Source organism: Meles meles, chromosome 1, assembly GCF_922984935.1.
Source record: "Meles meles chromosome 1, mMelMel3.1 paternal haplotype, whole genome shotgun sequence".
Classification (NCBI taxonomy): domain Eukaryota; kingdom Metazoa; phylum Chordata; class Mammalia; order Carnivora; family Mustelidae; genus Meles; species Meles meles.
This window is the reverse complement of record NC_060066.1, coordinates 185,211,048-185,236,990: the sequence shown is the minus strand read 5'-3', so window position 1 is coordinate 185,236,990 and position 25,943 is coordinate 185,211,048. Positions and strand designations below refer to the sequence as shown.

General features: G+C 51.0%; 1 protein-coding gene across 2 annotated transcripts in view; it reads left to right on the top strand.

Moving 5' to 3' along the window:
- Positions 1 to 25,896, top strand: part of CTPS1 (CTP synthase 1) — a 30,763-nt gene extending 4,867 nt beyond the window's left edge. For both annotated transcript variants that reach the window (XM_046026578.1, XM_046026580.1), the window contains exons 3-19: positions 744 to 914; positions 3,320 to 3,420; positions 4,141 to 4,257; positions 6,627 to 6,710; positions 7,726 to 7,806; positions 11,777 to 11,928; positions 13,193 to 13,325; positions 16,232 to 16,320; positions 17,041 to 17,135; positions 17,810 to 17,872; positions 19,826 to 19,869; positions 21,320 to 21,416; positions 22,432 to 22,487; positions 22,588 to 22,684; positions 23,151 to 23,295; positions 23,794 to 23,885; positions 25,017 to 25,896. In XM_046026578.1, coding sequence (XP_045882534.1) covers positions 744 to 914; positions 3,320 to 3,420; positions 4,141 to 4,257; positions 6,627 to 6,710; positions 7,726 to 7,806; positions 11,777 to 11,928; positions 13,193 to 13,325; positions 16,232 to 16,320; positions 17,041 to 17,135; positions 17,810 to 17,872; positions 19,826 to 19,869; positions 21,320 to 21,416; positions 22,432 to 22,487; positions 22,588 to 22,684; positions 23,151 to 23,295; positions 23,794 to 23,878 — 1,610 coding nt within the window. In that variant the 3' untranslated portion in view covers positions 23,879 to 23,885; positions 25,017 to 25,896. The remainder of the gene's footprint in view (positions 1 to 743; positions 915 to 3,319; positions 3,421 to 4,140; positions 4,258 to 6,626; positions 6,711 to 7,725; positions 7,807 to 11,776; positions 11,929 to 13,192; positions 13,326 to 16,231; positions 16,321 to 17,040; positions 17,136 to 17,809; positions 17,873 to 19,825; positions 19,870 to 21,319; positions 21,417 to 22,431; positions 22,488 to 22,587; positions 22,685 to 23,150; positions 23,296 to 23,793; positions 23,886 to 25,016) is intronic.
- Positions 25,897 to 25,943: the final 47 nt, after the last annotated feature.

Here is a 25,943-nt window from a genome sequence, read left to right as displayed (position 1 = left end):
AGTGTAGCAGAATTTGCTTTTCTCACCTAGACAGAGAGGGAGCAGAAATCCAGACAGTGATAGTGGTGATGAGAGTCCAGAGGTTTCTGTAACAGAAACCTCTCTCTGGGGGGGGGGGGGGGGGGGGGGAGAAGATCTTTTCTCCTTTCCCATTTTTGAGCTCATCTTCTATTGTGATGGTAAGAACGAACCATCCAGGGCAAGACTTCTAAGAATAATGTCTTAAGGAATGAATGCGAAACAAAGGAATGGGGGAAACTTTGAGTCTCATGACTTTGTTTGGGACTAAAGTGTAGCCCAGACTTTGGTTTTTCTAACCAACAGGCCCTTAATACCCAGTGTGAGTTCTAAAGGAAATCATGCTTTTATCCCGTCTGAAACCTTGTTCTGCTCAAGTTAGGAGGCTTTATTGAAAATTCTTTTTGGGCAGCAGACACGACACTCCTCTAAAGCTCCCGTGCCCACGGCCCGAGGCCATGATTTCCTTCCACTGCATGCTCTCTCATTACTTCCTGGTCCACACCGAGCTTGTGGAGAGGCTGGAAGTGTGTTATTACCTTTTAGAGAATGGTTGGAGATTTATCTTTCTTTTGTGTCATATTTAGTTCTCTAGAAATAAATGTCTCTGCTTCATATCAAGGTAATGCAGACTTCTTTCTACGTGAGTGTTTACATTTTGAGACTCAAGTTTGCCCTGACATAGGTTTTCCGCTTCCCCTCACCGTGTCTGCTGTTCGTCACAGGTGAGGTTTTTGTGCTGGATGACGGTGGGGAAGTCGACCTTGACCTGGGAAACTATGAGCGCTTCCTTGACATCCGCCTCACCAAGGACAATAATCTGACCACGGGAAAGATCTACCAGTACGTCATTAACAAGGAACGCAAAGGCGATTACTTGGGGAAAACCGTCCAAGGTAGAACTGGATTTGCCTTCAAAGTCTACAGAATCTTAACCAGTTTGCTTTCTTTTGAGTACAGAAATTTACTTTCTATGCAATTTCAGCCTGAAAGTATCAAGATATTGTTACTGACATGCGCGCTCTGTTGAAAGTTCAGAGCTGTACGGCTGTTGGCTTAAGAGCTTGAGTGAAGAAGCCCCTGTGGCCCCGTGAAAGGCACCGAAGCCGTGGGCCCCTCGCAGGGTGTGAGTCCAGAGGGCTCTTGTCCTTCCGCAGAGATGAGTGTGGATTGATGAAGGCAGCCAGGTCAGGGCAGTGAGCCCCATGTTGTGTCTGTCATGCATCTGGGGTTGACTTCGACGGGAGCAAGAAGAGAATTTCCTCTGTGCAGCCTGCTGGCTGGTCAAGGGCACCCATGGGCCGGGGGAGCCGGAGACGTGGGGCTCCCGTCCTCCTGCGCCTTCCCCAGCCAGCTTCACTTGTGTCTGTCTGCTGCCCTGGGGGTTCCCCACCGCATGCATTTGAGAAACTTGCCACTCTTGGCTTAAGACTTTGCTGAACTGAGAGCTGAGGGTTGTGCCGACAGCCAGGTCTCGTCTGGGGCTGTCAGCGGGCAGGGTCGTTTAGAGCGTAGCCCTGCCACTTACAGCTTTGTGAACACAGATTACTGAACCTCTTTGGGATCTGGTTCCCTTTTCTGTCAAACGGAGATAACTTCCTGCCTTTCCTGGTTGTCGGGAGGGCAAGAAAGTCTCTCTGAGTTCTTGACACAAAGGAAGGGGATCAGTTAGGAATCAGATTTGATCACAGTCTGTTGGTCTAGGCCTCCAGTGCAGTCATCTGTGTATGCCTTCAGCCGTCCCATGTTTCTCGAATATTCAGCGGCCGTCACACCCTCCCTGGTGCTGGGGCTACGTGTCGAGCAAGACCAGCCAGTCTGCCGTACCCACGGAGGCTACCGTGTGGGAGACACGCAAACAAACAGCTGAAACAAAATGTCTGATGAGCGCTGTGAAGGAAGTAAATAGCGTGGGGTGGCCCGTTTGGACAGGTGATTAGGGAGAGTCTTTAGGAGGGGGTGTTTGTGCTGAGAGGCCGGGGGGGGGGGGGCCTGCGGAGGAGGGGGCAAGCCACACAGAGGCCCGGGCGGCGGATGCTCTGTCTGGGACGTCGGAGCAGAGTGCGTCGGGCGCGGTGACCAGGGCAATGCGTGGAGAGGTGGGGGAGGTTGCCTGCAGCCAGGTGACACAGGGCCTTCTGGGCGGTGGCCTCAGTTTGTATTTTACTCAGAGCCGTGGGAAGCCATTGAAGAGTTTAAAACACGGGAGTGGGGGAGCTCTGTTTTGCATTTTTAAAAGGTCCTGTTGGCTGCAGAGTGTGGAATAATGAATATCCTTGTGCCTGAGGCACTGCTGGGTAAATTGGGAGCGGGTTGAACAGTAATCCCTGCCCCCAGGAGCTCGCCTCCGGAATCCTACAACTAGGACTTTAACACGCCGCGTGGTGGCTGGCTGACTTTCCAGAGGACTGGCCTGCGAGGCTCGCTGCTTAGCATTTTCCCAGTGGTGTTGCCGGAGATCCCCACAGCTTGAGGCAGTAGAAGCTGTCATCTCCACTGAGCGCATAGGGAAATCAAGCTTAAGAATAGTTAAGTAATTCGCTCAAGGATCCGTACCTGATGAGTGGTGGAACTCAGGCTTGAATCCAGACATTCTGACCCCGGATGCTGTCCCCTCACCACCCTGCCCTCCCGTACTCTCTCTTAACCGTGGATTGTTCATCCTTTCATGAACTGGAACATACCGGAACAGGGGCCTGGAAAGCACCTAGTGTGAAGTGGCTGCCTTCAGCAGTTAGCGGTGTGGGTGACCGCGGGATCTGATGTGTTGGGGGGGCAGCCGGGGTCGTCTCTGCATGGGGTGCAAGGGCTCTGATGTGGGTTCCAGACACACTCGTGGCCTTACCCTCGTGTGCGTCCAGCCACAACCTGGAAACCTGGAGGGGAGGCCACAGGAAGTGTGAGCCCAGAGATTATTAAATGCCGTTTAAGAATGGTCTCAACGGGGTCACTTGAGTGGCTCAGTCAGTTAAAATGTCTGCCTTCGGCTCAGGTCACGATCTCAGGGTCCTGGGATCGAGTTGCACATCGGGCTCCCTGCTCAGCCAGGAGCCTGTTTCTCCCTCTCCCTCTGTTCCTCCCCCCTGCTCATGTGTCCATGTGCTCTCTCGCTCGCTCTCTCTCGCTCTCTCTTTCTCCCTGCCTCTCTCAAATAAATAAATAAATCTTAAAAAAAGAGTGATCTCAACAATATTTTTACGACCCCATCACTATTCCAGGCAAAGACTACAGCACTTGTCATAGTAAGCGTGTCTGCCTCGACAGAAAAGGGTAAGGTATGTATTTCTTTTCTCTTTTTCAGTTGTCCCTCACATCACAGACGCAATCCAGGAGTGGGTCATGAGACAGGCACTGATACCTGTGGATGAAGATGGCCTGGAACCTCAAGTGTGTGTTATTGAGGTTCGTAGAAGTCTTTTCTAACCCAGAGTCCACACTTACCTCCTTACTCAGCCAGCAGCACCTGATAAGACCATGCCCCGTGAGGCCCTTGACCCTCCTCCCCATGGTGGGGCGAGTCTGGGCACAGTACCGGCCATGGGAACACCCACACCATCTAAAGCAATCCTCTGTGTGAGCGAGTCTCCTCTTCAGCCTGTGTATGTTCACTCACTGTGGACTGTGCCAGTAACGGCGGCAGAACACATTCTCCTCTGTCCCTTGAGAACGTCACTGACCTTCCGTTCTCTGGTAGGAACATTCATGTTCTGCTGGTCCTAGCTGTTGGGTCTGTGTTCCTGCAGAAATAGGGAACTCAGAAATTCCAGCAGTTTCTTTATAACTGATACTTTTTCATACGAAAGTTATTTACGGCTAACTAAGTAGATAAGACTTAGGTTTCTTTGCTTCCTGACATTGTACAAATAAAATTTCTAGTGTATCTTTCACCTGATCTTTTTCTTGGCCAGATCTGTAACCTTGGAGAATGGAGAGCCTGTCCAGAAAAGTAACTCTTCAGCATAAGGGAATGTCAGTTACTGCTAGGGGACATCAGCCAGGCTCAGAGAGTCCACATTATGCTGTTTCTGGTCACCGGGCTGAGATGATGAGGTGTGGTTGTTAGAAAACTACCCACAAGGAAGAATTTAGTGCTTGACCTCTATAATAACTTTGTTCTTGTAGCTCGGTGGAACAGTGGGAGATATAGAAAGCATGCCCTTTATTGAGGCCTTCCGTCAGTTCCAGTTCAAGGTCAAGAGAGAGAACTTTTGTAATATTCATGTCAGTCTCGTTCCTCAGGTAAGGCACTCAAGTTTTACTTTGGGGGGAAGGAGAAGAAAGAGAAGAGGATGGTTTTCATCCTTATGTGTTTTAGATATGTGAGGTGCAGGGAATAAAGATCTTTGTGAATTTAAAATGATTATAATTGTACTATTTGAAAAGATCAGTTGGAAAACATTTAGATCAGTTGGAAAACTTCCCCTAGCCAGGGAAGTTGCATTTGAAGATGATGGATTGAAAATGTCCATTTGTCTCTACTACATGGTGAAACCCTGCTACAATTAGAGTAATGGGCATTTTTTTTTTTTTTTTTGAAGAGAAACAGTCACATAGGTAATTTGAAAGGGTCAATGGGAACGAAACATAGGGAGCCAGAAAGCAGGTGCCGTGTAGGAAGTGAGAGAGCAGACCTGTGCAGGGCCGGCTGAGAAGCAGTGGTGTTTGCCCTGCACAACCGCCAGAGGCTCAGGAAGGAGCCACGCCAGGTGCATTGGCGGCTAGGGGCAGCTCATGGTAACCGCCATTTGAGAAGCAGCTAGAACCCAGCATCTCCTTCCCTAATGTGTGCACTTGGGTGCCAGTCCCTTTCCCACCTTGGCAGAAGGCTGAAGGTTTTTCTCCGGAGAGGGATTCTAGACGAGCAGATAGTAGCAGTAGTTGAGAGCGGTAATACTGAAGTAAAACCACGGGGGTAAGTGCACTTGGATGCTGTTGGGACACCCTGCCTACTTCTGTCGCTCGGTTCCCAGAATCATCACAGCCAGGCTTGAACTGTGCATGTGAGGTTCATGATGGGGTGTATGACCAGCCCAGGAGAAAACACGCTACCCTCAGGGGCTCCCCAGTGAAACAGTGAGGGTCCCAGGGGAACAGGCCCACCCTATTCACTCAGAACTTCCAGTTGGCTTTGAAATGTCAGCTCATGGCCAGAGGTCACCAGATATTTGGATAAAGCACCTAAATCTGTGGGAAATCAAAACAGCGGGACATAGGGGAACTTAGAAGAAGAATCTGGAGGAAGCAGGAAACTTCAGAACTAGAACAGCCTGTCACTTGTGTCCTCAGAGAGTCAAAGGGGAGATCAGCTGCATCCATGAAACAAGAATTGGATAGCCTAAGGAAGGGGCATTCAGAGAACAGAAAATTTAAAAATGGGATATTAATTTCCATTAAAAATGGGATAGCGGGAATGAAAAACTTGAGACAAAGAAGGTAGAGGAACTATTGCAGGAAATACATAAGAAGATCAAGAGAGAGGAAATAGGAGAGCAGGGTAAGAGGAGGAGAGGACGGGGTTAGGGTTTCCCGAAAATAATAGAGAAACGGAGAGGGATGTGTCATCGGAACCAGGGGTCAGCAAACTATGCCCACAGGCCAAATCAGTGTACCCCGTTTTCGCCAGGAAAGCTCTTTTGGAAATACAGCCGTGTTCACCTCTGTAGGTGTTGTCTGCGGCGGCTTCTGCAGGGCAACAGCAGAGTTTGAGTCCTTATGACAGACTGTATGGCCCATAAAACCTAAAGTACTCATCACCTGGCCTTTTACAGGAAAGTTTTCCGATCCTTTGATCTAAATAATCCAAGGAGATTTCAGGACTTTAGTTTCTAGACTGAAAGGACCCACCAAATGCCCAGCATACTGAATGGGACATGACCCCCAACAAGGCACATCACTGAAATTTCTTAATTATGGGGCAGACACTCTAAAAGGCTGTAAAGAAAAAAACCAAGAATTTATAAGGTGTTATACTTTCTTAGCAGCAATACTAGAAGCTAGAAGACAGGGAAGCTGTTTCTTTTTAAGTGGTGAGGGAAAAATGCTTTCCAGCCTAAAATACTGTACCCAGCAAATCTGTGAAGTATGAGAGGGAAATAGGGATAATTTAGTACTTAGGAAAGTCAGCATGCCAGGAAAACAAAACAAACACCAACCAAGGAAAACAAACCAAATTTGGACAGAAAGGAAAATGTGGTGCATGGTTTATGATGGCAGGATTTAAGTGCTCAAACACACCCAACTGTGGAGAGGTATCATGAGATGGGCTTTAGGCGCAGGACAGGAGCATGTGTTATAGCTTTCTAACTGTAGTTCCCGCTGTCTAACGGGGAAATCAGTGGGAAATGTCTCAAACCACATGTCAAGAAGCAGCATGAAGCTTACCAGAAGGATCATGGGAGAGTGGCTGCCCCTGGGGTTTGGGGAAGGGGAGGGGTCTGGGTGCTGATACCTCCGTTAGGACATACCTTGTGGAAAATATATGCGCACGAGTCTTCGGCAAAACTAAGAACTAAATTAGACACTGATCCATAAAAGGGGTTCAGAGAAAAGTCATGCCTGAAAATTCTTTATCCTAGAGAAATGACCTTTTTTTCCCCTTTGTAAAATAGCCAAGTTCAACAGGGGAGCAGAAGACTAAACCCACCCAGAATAGTGTTCGGGAGCTCAGAGGCCTCGGGCTTTCTCCAGATCTGGTAAGGTTTTATGATTCCCTGGTTTCAGTGTGATCTCGGATATCTAATTAAAATCTCTCCTCCGTGTACCATGTGACTCCACTTATATGGAATCGGAAAGACAAAAAGCAGAGACAGATCCACAAAGAGAGAGAACAAACTGGTGGTTGCCCAGGGGAAGGGGGTGGGGGGCACAGAATGGGAGCCGCAGACTTTGGGTCAGGGAGAGAATAAGGCCCGAGGGTGAGAGGCGCAGACGGCTGCCCTCGTGGTGAGCACAGCGTAGGGCATAGAGTCCCATTGCTACGTTATACTCCTGAAACCCATGTAACATCGTCTGTCAGCTGTAGTTCAGTTAAAAAAAAGAAAGAAAATCTCAGCTCCCCGGCAGATAAGACCTTTGCTCTGTTGGCTTGCTTTTCGATGCTGGTGGGGAAAGAGGGTGAGTGCTTTGAGTGGGGGTTGCCTTTTACCAAGATTTCCTCATGGGCCTGTGTGAGGTCATGCCTTGTCTCTCCTCTGCGCCCATCATTCGATGTCCCCTCCCTCCTACCTAAGACTCTAACCTGAGGAAAACCCACTGGGTTCCCGAAGTTCATGATCGGCATTTTCATCTGCACTGCCCCCTTCTCCCGTTTCTCCAGAGTGGGAGTTTAGGAATTCGGTTTTGAAAACAGGTCCTATTTTCATGTTGGCCTGTGCTGGGCTGGAGTTCACATTTTCATCTGGCTTCACGAGGTGATGTCTGTTTTCATGTCAATCAGGAAAATACCCCAGCTCCGTCACCCCTCTTCTTTTTTTTTTTTTTTTTAAAGATTTCATTTATATATTTGACAGAGAAAGATCACAAGTAGGCAGAGAGGTAGAGAGAGAGGGGGAAGCAGGCTCCCCACTGAGCAGAGAGCCTGATGCGGGGCCCGATCCCAGGACCCTGAGACCATGACCTGAGCCGAAGGCAGAGGCTTAACCCACTGAGCCACCCAGGCGCCCCCGTCACCCCTCTTCTGTCTGAACGCCTTCCTTTGTTTCCTGCTAGGTTGTGTGCCGGTGCTCAAATCCTCTGGACACGTCAGTGAAAGAGAAAATCTCGATGTTCTGCCATGTTGAACCTGAGCAAGTGAGTCGAAATTCCATCTCCGCATCAGTCGGGTTTTGGTTTTAGTTATCCTGAGGGGTCGCAGCCGCTTTTGTGAGGCTTGCTGCTTGTTTCACAGGTCGAGACAGGAGTCTGTTGGCTGGAACCGATGCTGTTGGCTCTGGTTTTCTGGACATCCTTGACCTCTCTGGCCTCTTCTCTCCCCACTCCTTGTACCCTTGGCTCCAGCCATGCTGCATGGCCTCGTCCTCCCTGCTGGCCCCGCTGTCTCCTATTCATTTTCACTCTCCAGGGCTCTGCTGGGACCCAGTATTGCTCGAGAAGCTCTACCTGTCAAACTGCTTCCCCCTCAGGCCTCAAGGTTGATCCTTGGGCGACCTATGTGTCTCACGTGGTGAGACATGTTCTACTGCCCCTCAGGGGGAGAGAGAGAGAGTGTGTGTGTGTGTGTGTGTCCCCGTCCATCTGTCCATGTTTGTCTCTACTCATAGACTCGGCTTCTTGAAGTCAGGGACTGCTTCAACCAGCTTTATATTCCTAGCGCCTGGTGCCTAAGGTGGCGGAGGCTTTAAATCTGATTTAGTCCTTTTCGTTCCATGTGCTCATGGAGGGTACCTCTTAAATAGGAAATTCAGAATTTGGAACCTGTCATATGTGCAGGGTGGGGCACGGTAGGGAAGGCCTGGTGCTGGTAAGTTGAGGCTGTGGCTGCAGTCAGGCCGGCTGAAGGGCAGGAGCAGGGAAGTTGACGTCCAGGAATTTGTGTTGAGGTTGTGAGTGGTTTGCTTTGCTGCTGGGTTACTGAGGATCGAGATGTGAAGCAGGAGGGCCCGGCTGGCCTAGCGGGGAGAGAAGGAAACAGCAGCGCTGAAATGAGAGCAGTTCGTTTGCAGGACTACAGGGGTATAGTAGTGCGGGTCAAAAAGTCAAAGTCGCTGGCGTTGAAGTGAAGAGAGCAGGGCAGCCTCTGACCCCCCCATCTCCACGGGCACTCAGGAGTCCAGCTGTGAGCGTGGCCTGGGGCCCGAGATCAGTGTTTCCAGTGCTTCCCAAGATGGGAGCTCCGTGTCAGGAATTCTGCTTCCTACTAAATACAAATCTGCCTTGACTTAACGATGGGCTAATCCCAGGCAACCTGTTGTAAGTTGAAAATACCCTAAGTCGGGGCGCCTGGGTGACTCAGTGGGTTAAGCCTCTGCCTTTGGCTGGGGTCATGATCTTAGGGTTCTGGAATCAAGCCGCGCATCAGGCTCTCGGCTCAGCGGGGAGTCTGCTTCCTCCTCCTTCTGCCTGCCTCTCTGCCTACTTGTGACCTCTCTCTCTCTCTGTCAAATAAATGAATAAAATCTTTAAAAGAAAAAAAAAGAAAATACCCTAAGATGAAAATGTGTTAACACACCTAGCCTACTTTAAATGTAGCCTACAGGTGGGCAGAATCACCTAACACAAAGCCTGTTTTACAGTAAAGTATTGACTATCTCGTGTAATTCCTCGAACACTGTACTGAAAGTGGGTAACAGTCGTTGTGGGTACAAACCATTGTAAGCTATCGGCTGTTTACCCCGTGACTGTGGGGCCGACTGGAGGCTGTGGCCCCATGACACGAGAGAGCGTACGGCCAGTTGCTAGCCTGGGGACCACAGGTCAAAATGCAGAGTATCCTTTCTACTGAATGTGTGTTGTTTTCGCACCACCCTGAAGCAGAGTATCAGGTCAAGCCATTGTAAGTCAGGAGCTGTCTGTACAGAGCGGCAGAATAACTTCGTTGTTATGAACAGCCTTCTTTTTTATGCATTTCATTTATCTGAGGTATTTCTATCCCAGCAAGAAGGTGATTAAATTCCATGATAGACTACGTTATTAAGGGGCATCTGGGTGGCTCGGTTTTTAAGCGTCTGCCTTCGGCTCAGGTTATGATCCCGGGATCCTGGGATCAAGCCCCACATCGGGCTCTCTGCTCAGAGGGAAGCCTGCTTCTCCCTCTCCCACTCCCCCTGCTTGTGTTCCCTCTCTCACTGTCTCTCTCTCTCTGTCAAATAAAGAAATACAAAATAGTAAAAAAAAGAATAGGTTATTAAAAAATACTTACTATTAAAAATGTGACAAGTGTTTCTAGATTTAAATTTGCATTGCAAATCTTTCGCCCATTTTTAAATTGAGTTGCTTATCTTACTGAATTATAGGAATTCCTTGTCTATTCTGAAGAATAGTCTTATCAGATCTGTGATTTGCACATTTTTCTCCCAAGTCTGTGGCTTGTCTTACCTTTTTAGTGGTGTCTTCTGGAGGACAAAAGCTTTTACATTCTGATGAACTCCCATGTATCCATTTCTCTCTTCATTGGTTGTGCTTTTGGTATCCTGCCCAAGAACTCCACTTAACAAAAAGATTTCATGTTTTCTTCTAGAAGTTTTATAATTCTAGGTCTTATATTCAGGCCAGGGATCCATTGTGAGTTCCCTTTTATGGACAGCAACTTTCTAGTAAAATTGAAATTTGTCTTTTTGCCTGTGGATAGCCAGTTGTCCCAGCTCCTTTCCTTGGAAAGACCATCCTTCAACAGTAATCTATGGTGTTTTTTCATAAAGTTGATTTCCTTTTTTGTAAAGATTTATTTTTTAAGATTTCTTTATTTGTAAAGTTTTTTTTCTAGATTTATTTATAGGTATTTGTAATTTTTGTAGCTATATGAATGGGAAAATTTTAAAAACTACATTTCCTAGAAGCCCCAGGGTGGCTCAGTCGGTTTAGTGCCCGACTCTTGATCTCAGCTCTGGTCTTGATCTCAGGGTCATGAGTTCGAGCCCCATGTTGGGCTCCATGCTGGGTGTGGAGCCTGCTTAAAAAAAAAAAAATTACTTTTCCTAATTAGATACGACCCATGTATAGGAACCCTGCTGACCTCTGCTCATTGATCTCAAGCCTGGCAGCCTCACTGAAATTCTGCTAGTTCTGTTTGTTTACATGTAAATTCTAGGGGTTTTGTGGATGAGAAATAATACTGAATGTAGTTCTTGGCAGTTGCTTTTTATTTTCCAGTTCATATGTACCTTATTTAATTGTAATGGGTAATATTTCTAATACATCACTGAATACAATATACAACAGTGGCCAGTTTTGCCTTGTTTCAGACTTTACATGTTGAGAACCAAATGATGTTTGCTGTGGGCTTTTTTTTTCCTTTATGTTTTTCACATTTTCCCTAATAGTCCTAATTCACTGAGCATTTTTACTGTGGGTTGGTTTTGAATTTTTATGAGCTTCATCCACTGAGGTGACTTCTTTTTCCCTGTTCATGCAGTGAATTCCACTGTTATATATCTTAACACCATGGTTTTTGGACTCAGCCTGAAAAATGACATCCCTGCTTGCCACCCCCAGAGGTTCTAGTCCGTGTGGTGGTGGGTACGGTATGGGCTTGCGAATTTTTAAAAGCTCACCCAAGTGACTCCAGCGTACAACCAAGTTCGACAGCCACTATTCTTGGGACAAATCCTACTTGGACGTGAATTTTTTCTTTTTTTAAACTACATTTGTGGTTTGGCTTTTTTTTTTTTTTTTTTTAAAGATTTTATTTATTTATTTTAGAGAATGAGGGTGGACGGGGGAGAGGCAGAGGGAGAGGATCTCTAGGTGACTCCGTGCTGAGTGCGAGCGCAGAGCCTGATGTGGGGATCAGTCCCGTGACCCTGAGATCATGACCTGAGCTGAAAGCAAGAGTCGATGCTTAACCGACTCAGTCACCTAGGAGCCCCTGATTTTTTTTTTCTTTTTTTAAAGGATTTTTGCAATCGTGTTTGTAAGAGATTAGCTTCTAATTTTTTATTCTGTTCGTGAGTCAGTTTTCGTCATGTATATTTTTCTAGAAAATTGCCCTTGCCCTTTTCAGATGTAGAAGTTATTTTCTGAGGTGGTGGAGCCAGTAGGAGGCTGCCAGCCCAGTTCGTTTTTGTTTGTTTTTATTAAATAACCTTTGCCTGTTTTTACACAGGTGATCTGCGTCCATGATGTCTCCTCCATCTACCGAGTCCCCTTGTTGCTAGAGGAGCAGGGAGTCGTAGACTATTTTCTCCGGAGACTTGACCTTCCGATCGAGAGGCAGCCACGAAAAATGCTGATGAAGTGGAAAGAGATGGCAGACAGGTTTGCCTCGTGATAAGGAGCTGGGAGTTCGGGCCTTTTTCTCTCCTTGGGAGGGTCTCAGGGAATTTGCTCGCACTGTCAGCTCACGCTAGGTAAGGACTCGGTGGTAAGAGAGGCAGAGACAGGCTCTCAGCCCTCAGCTTGTTGCATCAGGACTGAGCTCAGATCATACACTTGTGGCCTTATGTCCCCTCGACCAAGAAATCCGTGTGAACGGGCGTCTAGTGGCCACGGGTGAGCTCTCGTCCGAGGCCTGCCCTGCTGGCTGACTGTGGCCGGGCACTCCTGAGGTACCCCCCACCCCCAGATAGCTGAGCTGTTTGGGAATGTGCTGCTCACTGCTCAGAAGAGGATGAGCGGGGTGTCCGGTCTTGTGTTACTGCTGCTGCCGTAGCTGCTCGCTTTGAGAGCCGTCCCCATTCCTCCGGACAGTTCAGTGATGCTCTCGCCTCACTTCAGAGGTGTTTCTGCAGCCTCGGCGCTGGCTCTGCGGGGCGGGGGGCACTCCTGCCTTGCTCTGTGAGGGGCATTTTCCTTTCGCCATTGGCCCTTCCTGTCTTTGTGCATTTCCACGTATATCCGTAGGCAGCCATGAAAACGGCACAGAGCTCGAGGATCCTGTTTTCATACGATATTACAAACATTTTTGCTGTTACTAATTATACCTTATGATGAAGATTTTTGGTGAATATAGACCATTGTGTTAATGTCCTATAGTTTATTTGACTATTCCCTTTATCACATTAACTCCTATGAGTTGTCTGTTAATTTTTTTTAACTCTTTGGGATTTTAATTTTCTTTTTTTTCTTAAAGATTTTATTTGTTTATTTGACAGACAGAGAGATCACAAGTAGGCAGAGAGGCAGGCAGAGAGAAAGGAGGAAGCAGGCTCCATGCCGGGCAGAGCCCGATGTGGGGCTCGATCCCAGGACCCTTGGATCATGACCGGAGCCAAAGGCAGAGACTTTAACCCACTGAGCCACGCAGGCATCCCTGGGATTTTAATTTTTAAGAAAGAGTTTGTGTGGGTTTTGGAAGCCAGCTCTTCATGCCAGGTTCTAAAATCCTTCTTTCTTTACAAAGCCTGCCACATGGATTTGAAAGTTGCTTCCTCTTTACTGTTGTGTACAGAGAACTCAGATCATACCTGCTCCCATTGTATGCTTCCCAGAGAGGTTTTTCTTCTTTTTAGAAAGCAGTTTTGATCTCATGATGGTATTTACATTCTAAATAATTTGGTGTCTCTTGGCCTTTGTGGAATAGATACGATCGCTTGCTGGAGACCTGCTCCATTGCCCTTGTGGGCAAATATACCAAGTTCTCAGACTCGTACGCCTCCGTCATTAAAGCCCTGGAGCATTCTGCGCTGGCCATCAACCACAAGTTAGAAATCAAGGTAAGGAGGGGCAGTACGTGTATAGCGAGGCCTGGACAGGGAGGGCTTCTGGAGTCTCATAGATGCCATAGGCATATCTGCCGTATGTTCTGGGAACTCGGGATTTCTTTTTCGGACTAGAAAGGATTCACGGTTGGCTCCTGGCTTAGCGAGAGAGCAGTAGGACCTTTTTAGGAGACAGTGAAGGGGAGAGGTGGTCAGGGTAGTGCTTGCGAAAGCACAGATGGCTGAATCTGAGTAGCAGGTGGCCCAGTACAATTGTGCCAGGGGATGGGGGAGCCCTGGCGGGCCAGAGGCGCACTGCTGTTCGCTGACCTTGTCTGGGACGCGGGAGGGCTAATACCCACCTCGGAAAGCGGGGAGGTTTCTCTGAAATGTGTCTGGTTGCTCGGCCAGCGGGCATGTGTAGCACCCGTGAGTGGCCCTGCTTGTGTTCCGCTCCGTGACGGGACGCGCAGGAGCCGAGCTGGCGGAGTGTCAGGGCTTGGTCCCTGCTTGTCATCTTCATGTGCCTGGAGTCTTGAGGTTCAGGGCTCAGATTCTGGCTGTCCTCACTGCTGGCGTCAGGGTTGGCCTTCTCCTCCTCCGGGTGTTTCTCGGCGCGGTAATTTAGTTGCTTTGTGCTGGGAAACACTTTCCTACAGAAGGACCTACTGTATACATTTTAAGAATTATGAGATCTTGTGACACTTCCCTGACTTTTGCTTGTTCTTTGGCTCATTCATCTGTCGTCTCCACGTGGACGTAGCTGTGCCTTTCACGGTGGGTGGTGGGGGCCGAGAGGTGAATGAGTCCTTGGGGTCTCGAAGGTGTGAGGGAAGCACACAGAAGGGGTGGGGGAGCCCGTCTGGGTAGACGTGGAGGGCAGACTTCCTCCAAGAGGGTCTCTGGCAGAGTTTGGGAAGATGGAGGAGGCAGGAGGGCATTCGGACAGAAGGTAGAGTGTACCCAGGGCGTGGAGACGGGGAATAGCTGGGAACTCAGTGGATGGGAAAGTGTGAATTGGAGGATGTCTGGAGACAGGCCTGTGAGGTCATGAGTCCCGTCACCTGGGTCACACAGCTGGGTCTTCCCTTGAGGTTCAGGGAAGCCATCGCAGGGTCCTGGGCAGGAAGCAGTAGGACAAAGATGAACGACCTAGTAAGAATGGGGGCAGGAGATCTGAGTGGACACTTTTTCGTAGAAGCTGCCCCTGATGTATGTGGAAAGGCAGACAAGGGTAGCAGCTTCAGTTGTCAGGGAAATACATGCACATTAAACCACTGTGACCGGACACCCGCGGGAGAGGCCGAGCGTGCTGGTGAGGGTGGGGAACCCCGCGCCTTGCTGGTGGGCTGGGGAAATGGCTTGACTGGTGAGAACACAGCCTGGCGCTTTCCTACAAAGGGAAACATACACTTACTCCGTGACCCAGCACTTCTGCTCCCTGATACTTACTGAAAACATAGGTCCACAAGAAATATTTTTATACAAGAGGACTGATACTTAATAGCCAGAATCTGGAACCAATCCACATGTCCAGCGCGAGTTTGTGTACACGTTGTACTGTATTTCCTCGGTGGGCAACGGCTCAGGGACAAAAAGGAATAAACCCGTGACTCGCACAGCAGCAGGGATGAATCCCAGAAACATCCCGAGCCAAAAAAGCCAGACACGGAAGCTGCATGTTGTGTGTTTATTTCTATCAAGTTCTAAAAGGGGCGTCTGTGGTGATAGAAAGCAGAGCCACGGTGTCCGGGGCAGGAGGCTGAGAGGAGGAGGTTTGCGGGGGTGGGGGGGCAGAGGGACGTTTTTAGGATGACAGTCATTTTCCTTATTTTTGACTGAGGTGGTGGTCACACCTTTGTGTGTATGTTTGACAAAACTCATCTGTGCACACTTAAAATGCTTGGGTTTTATCACATGTAAGTTATACTGCAGTAAAGAGGGGAAGATGGAAAGCAGTCTTGGTGGCAGACAGGCTGGAGGAAAATGCATTCTGAGCAGAGGGAACACTTTATTATTTTCTTTCTTTTTCATTATATTTTAGTTTTAAAGATTTGATTTATTTATTTGTCAGAGAGATGGGGGAGAGCGAGCACAGACAGGCAGAGGGTGAAGCAGGCTCCCTGCTGATGAGGGAGCCCAATTCGGGGCTCAGTCTCAGGACCCTGGGATCATGACCTGAGCCGAAAGCAGACACTTAACCAGCTGAGCCACCCAGGGGCCCCAGAGAGAGCGCTTTGGACTCCAGCAGGCTGAGGGGAGAGCCAGTGGAGAGCCATGTTGGGGAGGCCAATGATTTTTTTGAAGGCAACATTTGTATTTTAAAATATAAGAAAGAATGTATTTATTTATTTACTTACTTACTTTTAAAGATTTTATTTATTTATTTGTCAGAGAGAGAGTGCACGCACAAGCAGGCAGAGGCAGAGGGAGAAGCAGGCGCCCTGCTGAGCAAGTGCCCGATGCGGGACTCGATCCCAGGACCCTGGGATCCTGACCTGAGCCAAAGGCAGCTGACTGACTGACCGAGCCACCCAGGCATCCCTATAAGAAAGAATTTAAAGTTTATTTTAAAATTATTGGGTATAAATATATGAAGATTATAATTTTGAGACTTTATTTTTTATTTTTTTAAAGATTTTATTTTTCTGAGAGAGCCAGCGCGTGTGCGTGTGCACAAGCAGTGGGGAGGAAGGGCAGAGGCAGAAGCAGGCTCCCCCCTGAGCAAGGAGCCAGACTTGGGACTCGATCCCAGGACCCTGGGATCATGACCTGAGCCGAAGGCAGAGGCTTAACCATCTGGCCCCTAAAACTTTAAGTGAAGAAAGATGGGGCATTGACAGTATCATTTAGGAATTAGGAAGAATGCGGCTCTGGAGTCATGGACTGCTTCTTGTCTCCCCTGCCCGAATGGTCCCCAGTACATAGATTCCACGGACTTGGAGCCAAGCACGTTGCAGGAGGAGCCCGTGCGCTACCACGAAGCCTGGCAGAAGCTGTGTAGCGCGCAGTGAGTAGGGCCCTCGGCCTTGGGTTTCCGGGGGTTTCGGTGGTGGGGGGAGGATTTACTGAGCCCTATGCTCTCGGGCTTGTAGCTGGCAATCTGCTTTTTAAAGATATTTTAATTGTTGAAAGGCTACAGTCTGTAAGATTTAAGCCTTACAAAAATGCAGCTTATCAATATAGTTGAATCTAAAGAAAACACGTTCTGATTTCACGGACGTTTGCTGCCTGCGTCGACGGATGAGGCTTATTTAAAGATTCTCTTCCGGAACGTTTGATGAGGACCCGTCCGCAGAGTCTGTTGGTTTTTGGCAGCTGTTCTTTATAATAGTAAACAATCAGCAGGAAACTCCAGCTCCCTGGAGCGGTGGGATGTTCTAGAGCCCTACAACCATGACCGAGGCCCCCGCTTGGCAGACACTCTCAGCTGACAGGGAGAGGCTCCCTGCCCATGCAAAGGAGCTTTTTAAGCCAAGAAGTAAGAAGTTGCATTTATGTTAACATATGTTAAAAATGATGAAAGAACCCATGTGTGCCATCTTTTTTTTTTTTCCCCCTTGTAAGCATTTAGTGCATATTTTCTGAGCCCATAGTGTTTACAGACAGCTCACCGGCTGTCTCACCATCGTAGCCCTAGTAGCAAAAGATAGGGGGAGTGACTTTGTGGCATCAGTGTCTTGGGCTGGTGGGAAGGGCCAATCCCCGTGTGCTGCGCTCTCTTGTACAGCGGAGTGCTGGTTCCAGGGGGATTTGGTGTTCGGGGGACAGAAGGAAAAATCCAAGCCATCTCCTGGGCTCGGAAACAGAAGAAGCCTTTTTTGGGTAAGGAGTGGGAAAGAGCAAGAAAAAGGGCCGCGTGGGAGCCTGCGAGTAAAACAGGGAGGTCACTGGAACCAAGCACAGGTGTTGTGTTTCTAGGTAGCAGCTCAAGTAGAAGTCATTTTGGTTGGGAGAAATTCAGACTTCCTTAGTGTGAAAAGTCCAAGAGCTTATACATCCGCATGTAGCTGCCGTGGAATCTGGGGAGAATGAAAAGCAATCAGGAAATTGGTCCTCTTGCTGGACCCAGCTGTTCGGCAGGACACCTGACGCTGAGTTTCACACCCTCACTTCAGATTGGCTCGTGATTTTGGATGCTTCCCGGAGCTGCAAATTTAAGTAATTTTCAGCTTGATCGTTTGCAAATGGGAACTTAATGAGAGAGGATAGGAAAACTTGAATTTTTAAGTATGAATATGCTACTGTGTATTTCTAACATTGAGTAGCTTCTAAAACTTGGACCCTTTATATGAGGACTTTTTGAAAGCTTAGACCCACTTTTTGAAAGCTGATAACAGATAAAAGACAGCAGGGGTGCTTGTTGGTAGCAAGGAAAGTAGGAGAGTTTGTGATTGTTCTGTGGGCAAACGGGACACGGAGTCAGGGCAGGCTGGTGGGAAATGTAGAAGCTGCTTTTTCAGTGGAGCTTCCTTTGTGTTTTCCCTTCCACCTGCAAGGTGTGTGCTTAGGAATGCAGTTGGCAGTGGTTGAATTTTCAAGAAATGTGCTGGGCTGGCAAGGTAAGTGTTCGTTACAAACCTTGTTACAATTCTTGCTGAAGTGCTTCTGAAGGCCGTGGAGCCTGGCGCCCCCTGGGTGATGGGGAGCCCCGGAGAAGGCCAGGCCTGGCTTCCCGGCACCTCGTGGGGCACAGTAGGGGGAAGTGCCCTGTGCACAAAGGGAAAGCACAGCTCCTCCGAGCCGTGCCAATGGCAGGAACGAGGAGTCACAGCTGGCCAGGCATCCTGGGTCTCTGTCCCCGCATCTCCAGCTCCAGAGATGCCCGCACTCCCATCCCCGTAGCCACCATCCCTGAGCTGGTGCTGAGCAACGAAACTCTGGCCTGAGGCTGTGCAGTTACTATGAGCTTGGGCCCTGGAGCCGGTCAGACCTGGACTTAACTTCTGACCCTCCCTTGTTGTGGGTGATTTTAGATAAGTTACTTAGCCTTTCTGGGCTTCTGTTTCTTCTGCAAAATGGGGTGATGATGGTACCTGCTTCTCCTGGTTGTGAGAATCGAGAAATTATGCGTGTAAATAGTCCCAGCGCGGTGCCTGGCCAGTAGGAAATTCTCCATGCCTCGCTAACTGTCCAGACTACCTGGACACTCCGTGGCTCCCAGCAGGGTTTTACCATGTCTCGGAGTGCTGTGGGGCGAGTGGATCCGGCTGGCTGGCTTTCTGCTCCCTGTGGTGTATCAGATCTCCTTGCCGTGCGTTCAGCTCTGCCCAGCAGGGACATCGAGATGGTTCTCTCCCTGGAGCAAGGCTCATCATTCACTACTTCAGCCGAGCCGTCTCACAGCAGGGCGACCTCCCAGAATGACAGGCCCAGTGTGCGGACACTTAACAAGCTTGCTCGTGTCCCGAGGCCTGCGCAGCTGGTGGGAGAGGGAGCGCACAGTGCGACGGCGGGGGCGAGGCTCCCTGGGACCACTGATTGCAGGGCCCACACAGCCCCTCTCGACTCTGTGGCCCAGCTGACAAACATCACATTTTCAAGAAGACCTCAGAAGTTCTAGGAAAAAGAAGCCGAGCATCCTCAGGAATGTGAAAGCGGCCTGGCTCCGTGAGGGACAAGTGGCCCTCCCGTGGCCAGCTTACTGTTAGGGCTGGACTCCTTGGACGTGTTTCTCAGAGGTCGCCTCACCCACTCACTCAATCACTCACCCACTCACCTCCCACTCAGCACTCAAGCTGCTCTGTAGGCCGCATGCCCTTTAGTTTTGGCCCCTGAGCCCTAGCAGGCACGTCCTAGCTGCCCGTGGCCCTGGAGCTGGCTCTCTGGGCACCCTGGAACCTCTCCCAACCACTGTCAGTCACCCGATGGGGTCCCCAGGTGGGTGGGTGACCTGGCGACGAGTCTGCCTTCAGCTGGGACCTGGCTCTGGTCAGGCCCAGGAGGGAAGGTACCAGGCCTGTCACACACAGGGAGCCAGACGGTACCAGGAACAGGGTTCTTTTCCTTTTAGTCTTCAGTGGTTTTGCTTATGGCTAGACCATCCGTTCAGTGAGCGAGAGGAAGGCTGTTCGGGTCTTGAGATCAGGGAGCTCCTGGCTTAGCTGCTGCACGAAGCGGTCGGGCAGGGTGACACAGAAGACGCCAAGGACGAGAGGAGTGTGTCGCCCGTCCTGGAGAGAGGCACTCTGAAGCCAGAAAGGGGGGTTGAGGCGGCAGCGTGTGAGCTGTCATGAGCAGGCAGTATCGAGCTAAAGATGATGAGGTGGTGCCCCTGGTTTCAGTTCCCCCATTTCCCACGGCTTGGCTTCCCGGTGCTCGCGCACGGAAAACACTCAGCCGCGTGTGTGCACCGAGTACCTCGTACTAATGTGACTCCTGGTTTTTGTTCAAATCGCTGAACGGTCACTTCGAACTGTAGAGGGAAATTGTAATTAAGAGCTTAACAACGACACTTGAAAATAATCAATGTTGTTTGTAACTGTTTTCTTAATGTAAGTATTTCCATTTTTCAGATGCCAATTCTACAGAGTTTGACCCTAAGACCAACCATCCTGTGGTGAGTCCAGTGTTTGAGCCTCCCCAGGGCTGAGAAGGGCATGTGGGGCAGGGCAGGGGGCGTTCGTGAGGGAGCTCAGGGCTTAGAAACTCAGGGAGACCGCTGGGTCTGTCCACGGGTCCCTCAGACCCACTGCGTGGGAAGAACTTTTTTTTTTTTAAAGACTTAATTTATTTATTTGACACAGAGAGAGAGAGATCACAAGTAGGCAGAGCAGCAGGCAGAGAGAGAGGGAGAAGCAGGCTCCCCACTGAGCAGAGAGCCCGATGCGGGGCTCGATCCCAGGACCCTAAGATCATGACCTGAACCGAAGGCAGAGGCTTAACCCACTGAGCCACCAGGCGCCCCATGGGAGGAACTTTTATTTTTCGTTGTGTAACTTCTCACTTCTCTTCCCAGTTTGCAAGAGAAAATGTTTAAGACAGGCCTCACCGCAGCCAGCCAGGGTAGTTCCGGCTTAGCATCATTCTCTCTCCATGCTCCCCTCAGTCCCCGGGAGCGCCGTGCCATTGCTGACAGGAAACACTGATGTGGGCCCCTGCTGCGCGCCACACGCTGTCTTCACCCCTTTACAGATGCTCGTTCATTTCCTCCCCGACAGCCCGGGGACACGGGCTTGTTCTTCAAGACCCGTGGAACATGGGTGTTGAACGAAGGTGTTTAATAGCAACCAAAGCTTGTGGAGGCCCATGTCCCTTGTGTGGTGTCTCCTGTTAGAGGACTGTGGCTCCTGGGGAGGGACGGCGCCTTTATTCATCTTCAGCTCTCCTGCCTGGGGGTGACAGGTCTGTTCTCAATACCAGAGATGCTGTGATAAACAGGGTGGACCCAGCTTTTGATTCCAGGGCATTTGAATAGCATCAGTGTATGCTTGTTGACTTGAAACTGAACTTTACTCAGGAGGGGAGGAGTGAAGGTTGGAGGGGCGCCTCCTCTCGGTGGTGGGAAAGCAGGGCCCTGAGATGGTCCTTGAGGCCAGGAGGTGCTCAGAGGAGCCAGGGACTGAGCGGTGCACTGGGCTCTCGTGGCTCAGGGCCTGGGCCTCTCTGTCGCCCACATGTGCACCGGGCAAACCCTGAGAAGCATCCGTTTCCTTTGAGTAGCCCCTCAGTCCAGTGGGGGAGACACGTGTCATGGCCTTTCCCATCTCACATCCACACTGCTGTGTCAGTCTCCAGAACGAGCTGGGGTCCGGCAGCCCTCATGACCCAGAGTGCTGGGGACAGCTGTTCCTGCAGCTCAGGATGACCGGCCAAAGGCAAGGGCTCAAGGCCCTACCCAGCACGGTCTCTCAACGACGAGAGGAAGGCCGTTGCTCATTGGCGACCATCGCCTCTGAGCAAGGGCCAGGGTTAGAGCTTCTCACGGGCCCTCGTCCCGCAGCGCTGGTGATCCTTCTGCTAACGGACGCAGCCTGTGGTAGCGCGTGCTTGTTTCCCAACACCTCCAGGTCATAGACATGCCGGAACACAACCCTGGGCAGATGGGCGGAACCATGAGGCTGGGCAAGAGGAGAACCCTGTTCCAGACCAAGAACTCGGTCATGAGTAAGAGCTGCCGCCCCTGACCCCCCAGCGGCACAGCGTGGCACATCCGGACGCCCATCCTGGGCTGCTCCTGGGGCTCTGAAGAGCCAGGCTGGCCTTTTGGGTTTTGTTCTTGCTTTCGAGTTTTTTCCCCCTTCCTGTTCAACATTCTTTCAGGATGCGCCAGGAGAGCCCAAGAAGCAGTGTGGCTCTTAGTCCCCAGGCTGCATAGTCAGTGGTGGGGGCACCCGGGGGCCTCGGGGGCGGGCGGCTCCCCGGGAGGAGGCCAGGACCATGCAGTCTCCCGCAGCCTGGCCTTTCCCTAGGCCGCTCGGGTGAACCAGATTAAACTGCCAGTGTCGGCACTGTCCCCAGGAAGGCAGTTTTGTGCGACCCAACCTAGTCCGGTTTTACTCTGAAGGTACTAATAGGTACTGCAGATTTAGGGAAAGTTGGAGCAGGAAGATCCCGAGGAGAATGATTGTGGTCATTCTCATTGTCTTACTCACCGGGGAAAATTCTGTCCTTGTAGAAGTGGGGGCCCCTCGTGTCTCGTTGTTTGAGTCAGTTGAGTAGGTGACCGTGCAGTGCTCCCAGCTCTGTGTTTTGTGGACTTGGGGGCCCCCCTCCCCTGGCAGCGTGGGGGCCACGGCGCTCTGCTGACCGTGACTTAACTGCACGGCTTCCCCCGTGGGCCACCTCCCTAGCTCTTCAGGTGTCCTTTTCCGTTCAGCTGTTCCCTGCGTCCTGGTGGGTTTTCCAGGGCAGTTTCCAGTGGAAAGTGCTTTGGACCGCAGTAATTGTGTGCTGCTGTGGGGCGGGGGGGTGGATGGAAACATCTGTCTCTGTGACGGTCTTCCCTGGCGTGGTCAGAGAAGTCAGAGCCCAGGAACGAGTCTGTGAGGCGCTGCTGCCAGTGGTCATGGTTGGCAGGAGAACCCAGAGCCGGCCCTCAGGGGGCCGGGCCGCGTCGGCGCTGGACAGTACACTGGGAAGCAATCAGAATTCTTTGCATCAGCCTGCTTTCTTTTGCCAGGGAAACTCTACGGAGATCCAGATTACCTGGAAGAGAGGCACCGCCACAGGTTTGAGGTGAGGAGTTGAGCTCGGTGACTTTTCACCCTGTCTCCTGGCAGCTCTGGAACCGCAGCAAGCTGGGAGGTCAGCTGCCTTACTCTTGGTGTGTCCGCAGGTGAATCCAGTCCTGAAGAAGTGTTTGGAGGAGCAGGGCCTGAAGTTCGTTGGCCAGGACGTTGGGGGCGAGAGGATGGAGATCGTGGAGCTGGAGGGTGAGCGCGGGGCGGCTGTGGGGGTGCAGGGGGCAGCTTGGAGCGCTGACCTGGTGGCCAAAGGAAGCAGCCCTGCCCTGCTGGGGGTGTTCTTGGGGAACAGACACCTGGAGCTCTGGGAGCCCCTCTTCCTGCGGGCAGTGTTGCACTTCTGGCCTTGGTCCTCATTTTCCAGAATGAGGGTTCGCCCTTGGTCCTTGAGCCCTGTTTCTGATCTGGGGAAGCCAGGGAGCAGGGCCAGCCAGGTGGGAACCCTGGAGGAGGCCCCGTCAGCTAGCTGGGTGACAGCTTGCAGGGCAAGGGCATCTCCTCCCCTTAGCTTTGGGGCTGCCTTAACCTGGGTTCTGGTTAAGATGCTATTTTGAGAGAATTTCAGGGTTTGTAGAAACATGAAACAACTGACAGGGTTTGCTCTTCTTTATTTTATGCATATGACAAAAGTACTGCTTTTGTGTTTCTGTTTCAGATCACCCCTTTTTTGTTGGGGTTCAGTACCACCCTGAGTTCCTGTCCAGGCCCATCAAGCCTTCGCCTCCGTACTTTGGCCTCCTGCTGGCCTCCGTGGGGAGGCTCCCGCATTACCTCCAGAAGGGCTGTAGGCTCTCGCCCAGGTGCGGTCACTCCTCTCTAGTCCGTCGGAGGGCCCCTGGCTCATCGCAGTGGGCATGCGCTCCTTCCTGGGGTCCCCTCAGGCTGCCTGTGTGCCGCCAGGACCTTCCCCAGTGAGGGGGCTGAGCCCTCACTGTAGCATCTGACCCCGGGCTCGTATGTGGCAGTGGGGCCCTGGGTCTGTGGGGCGCTGGCTTTCACGGGCTGGTGGTCACAGGCCCAGTGTGTCCCTGCCTCACCGCTGCTTTCCTCTGGAGCCAGTTCCTCACTCGTAGCTGGGGGTTAGAGTTCCAGGAGTGAAGTATAAAGCAGACCTATATCCTTTCTAACTAGAAGAAGAAAATCCCTCTAGGGCTCTGTGCTCAGTTCATAAGGCAGTATAGCATCTCTTGTTCCTGCTGTGTGTGGACAAGGGTCCTCTGGTGACGGTGGCTAGGAACACAGAGAAGGAAAGCGGGTCTGTGGTGGGAGACAATGAATAAAGCATTCGAATTCCACAGGGACACCTACAGTGACAGGAGTGGAAGCAGCTCCCCGGACTCTGAAATCACCGAACTGAAGTTTCCGTCAATAAATCACGACTGATGGGAACGTAAGTGGCGTTTCTCAGTTCTGGTATTTTTGTTTGAGTGTTTTAATGGCAATTACGCTAGAATTATAAGATAGCAGGAAAGTCTGATGTTGAGGGTTTTATGTGCCAGAGTGTGTAAGTGGTAATGTTGGTGTGGCCCCCAGTGGACAGGGCCCCCTGAGTTACAACATCGGTGTCCCCAGGCCTCGGGCCCTCCAGTGCAGGACGCAGGGAACACCAGCCATGGGGCAGTTGTCTTGTCGCCAATTGCGACATTCAGGAGCCAGTCTGACTGCCTCTGGGGAAGGTGGGCTCTCAGACCGTGTTATCTCTTGTAGCCACGAACTTGAGATCTTGAAGGAGGTGACCAGTGTGACAAAATGGTCATGTTTGCAGAAACGCAGGCTTTCATCAGAAGTGCTTTAAAACTGACACAATGTACAACTCTTGTGTTGATTGCTGTTTATTCTGGAAATCCCCTAAAATCCGAACAGTTCTCGGGCAAACTTGGAATGTCAGTCTTGGCAGTAACGGTGTTTGTATGTTATGACGGGGCCCAGGGCTGCGGGCGCTGACGTAAATGACATTCAGTAGGACTGTGATAACTGAACGAAATGTGTTCACCTCCTGCTGATGCAGTGTCAAGAGAGGGTTGGGGGGGGGTCCAATCTGTGGGGTCCAAAAGGAGACCCGGGGATGCGGTGTGATCCCATAGGTGGGGGCCTTAGCAGGCCGGTGGGAGATGTGGGTTCTCACCTGGAGGAGCCGTGGCGGTGTGCGGGCACCAATGCCCTCCTCCGTCTCTCCCGTTGCTGCCGCCTGCCTGCTAGTCTGAGCCAGTGCCCGGAAGAGAAAGCAAACGTTCCCATCGGCCCGGGTAGTTGGTGACGTGTGGAATCTCGCCCTGCCGGCAGCCCTGTGAGGACGCTGGGTGCACTGACAAGAACGGGGTGGGGGAAGAAGCCTCCTATGGTCTGGAAAGTGTAGGATTGTGCAGGAATTACAAAGTTAGCTTCTAATCCTATTCGGGTCCTCCTGCTGGTCTTCCCAGGAAAGCGGCCTCGCTTGTGGCCGCAGCCGCCTACACACTCTAACTGCCCACTTGGTCAGACCTCCTGTAACTGCTCCGTGCTGTTTGCTTTTCTTCAACAGGCGTGACTCTTCGAGAGAGCCTTCGGACTTTGAGAGTTTACAGCTTTGATTTTACACTCAGCTTTTGACACTTCCTTTAAATTATGTTTTTATTAAGATTATTTTATTATGGGGGAAATGTATCTGGAAGACTTTGTGACTCACATGTCCCATCCCGTGTGCTGGCCCCTACCCGGTGCTGCCCTGTGTCGACACCCCACGTGGTCCCCATGGCGCCACGCCAGGGAGGGGGGCCTCTGGGCGGGGGTGGGGGATGCACACGCCGGGGGAGCGCCCGTCAGTCATCTCCAACTACCTCCCGCCATTGTGGATTCACGTGTGCAGCCTGTCACTTCTCCTGGAGGAGAAGCCCTGTGGACCGCATGCGAGGAGGGGTCGTGTTAGTGCTGGTGACGCTTGGTGCTGGGAACCCGAGGGTGCTGCCTGCCACCAGGAGTGGTGAGACCAGAAGCAGCCTCGGCACGGGTCCTCTCCCCAGGGCCCCTCGCTGCCCGCGGGCGGCGGGGATGTGGTGGCCAAAGGGAACGGTTCGTTCGGTGTCCCATGAATCGCGACTAGTCTGTCCCTCTGCGGTGTGGTTTCAGAATGCCTGTCCTCAGCCGCGTGTCCCTCCCTGGGCTGGGAAATACTCCTTGTATCAAGGGGTTGCTTAAAAAAAAAGAACAAAGAATCTTTTGGGGAAACTGCCTCTCAAAGCCTCTGCTTTACAGACCACTTTGCTCGAGGCCAGTGTGTCCTTCCAGAATGGTGTTACTGCAGTTGAAATGCAACCTGAAAAGCTATTTTCTTACCGTGGTGTCACCGCAGGCACTGCCGTGGGCCCGCTGTCCTCTGGCCAAGACTCCGTGTATCCTTTAACTTAAGAAATAAATAACGCAGAACGAGACATGCGCTGTGTGTCGTGCTCTTGATGTCGCAGCCGGGTGG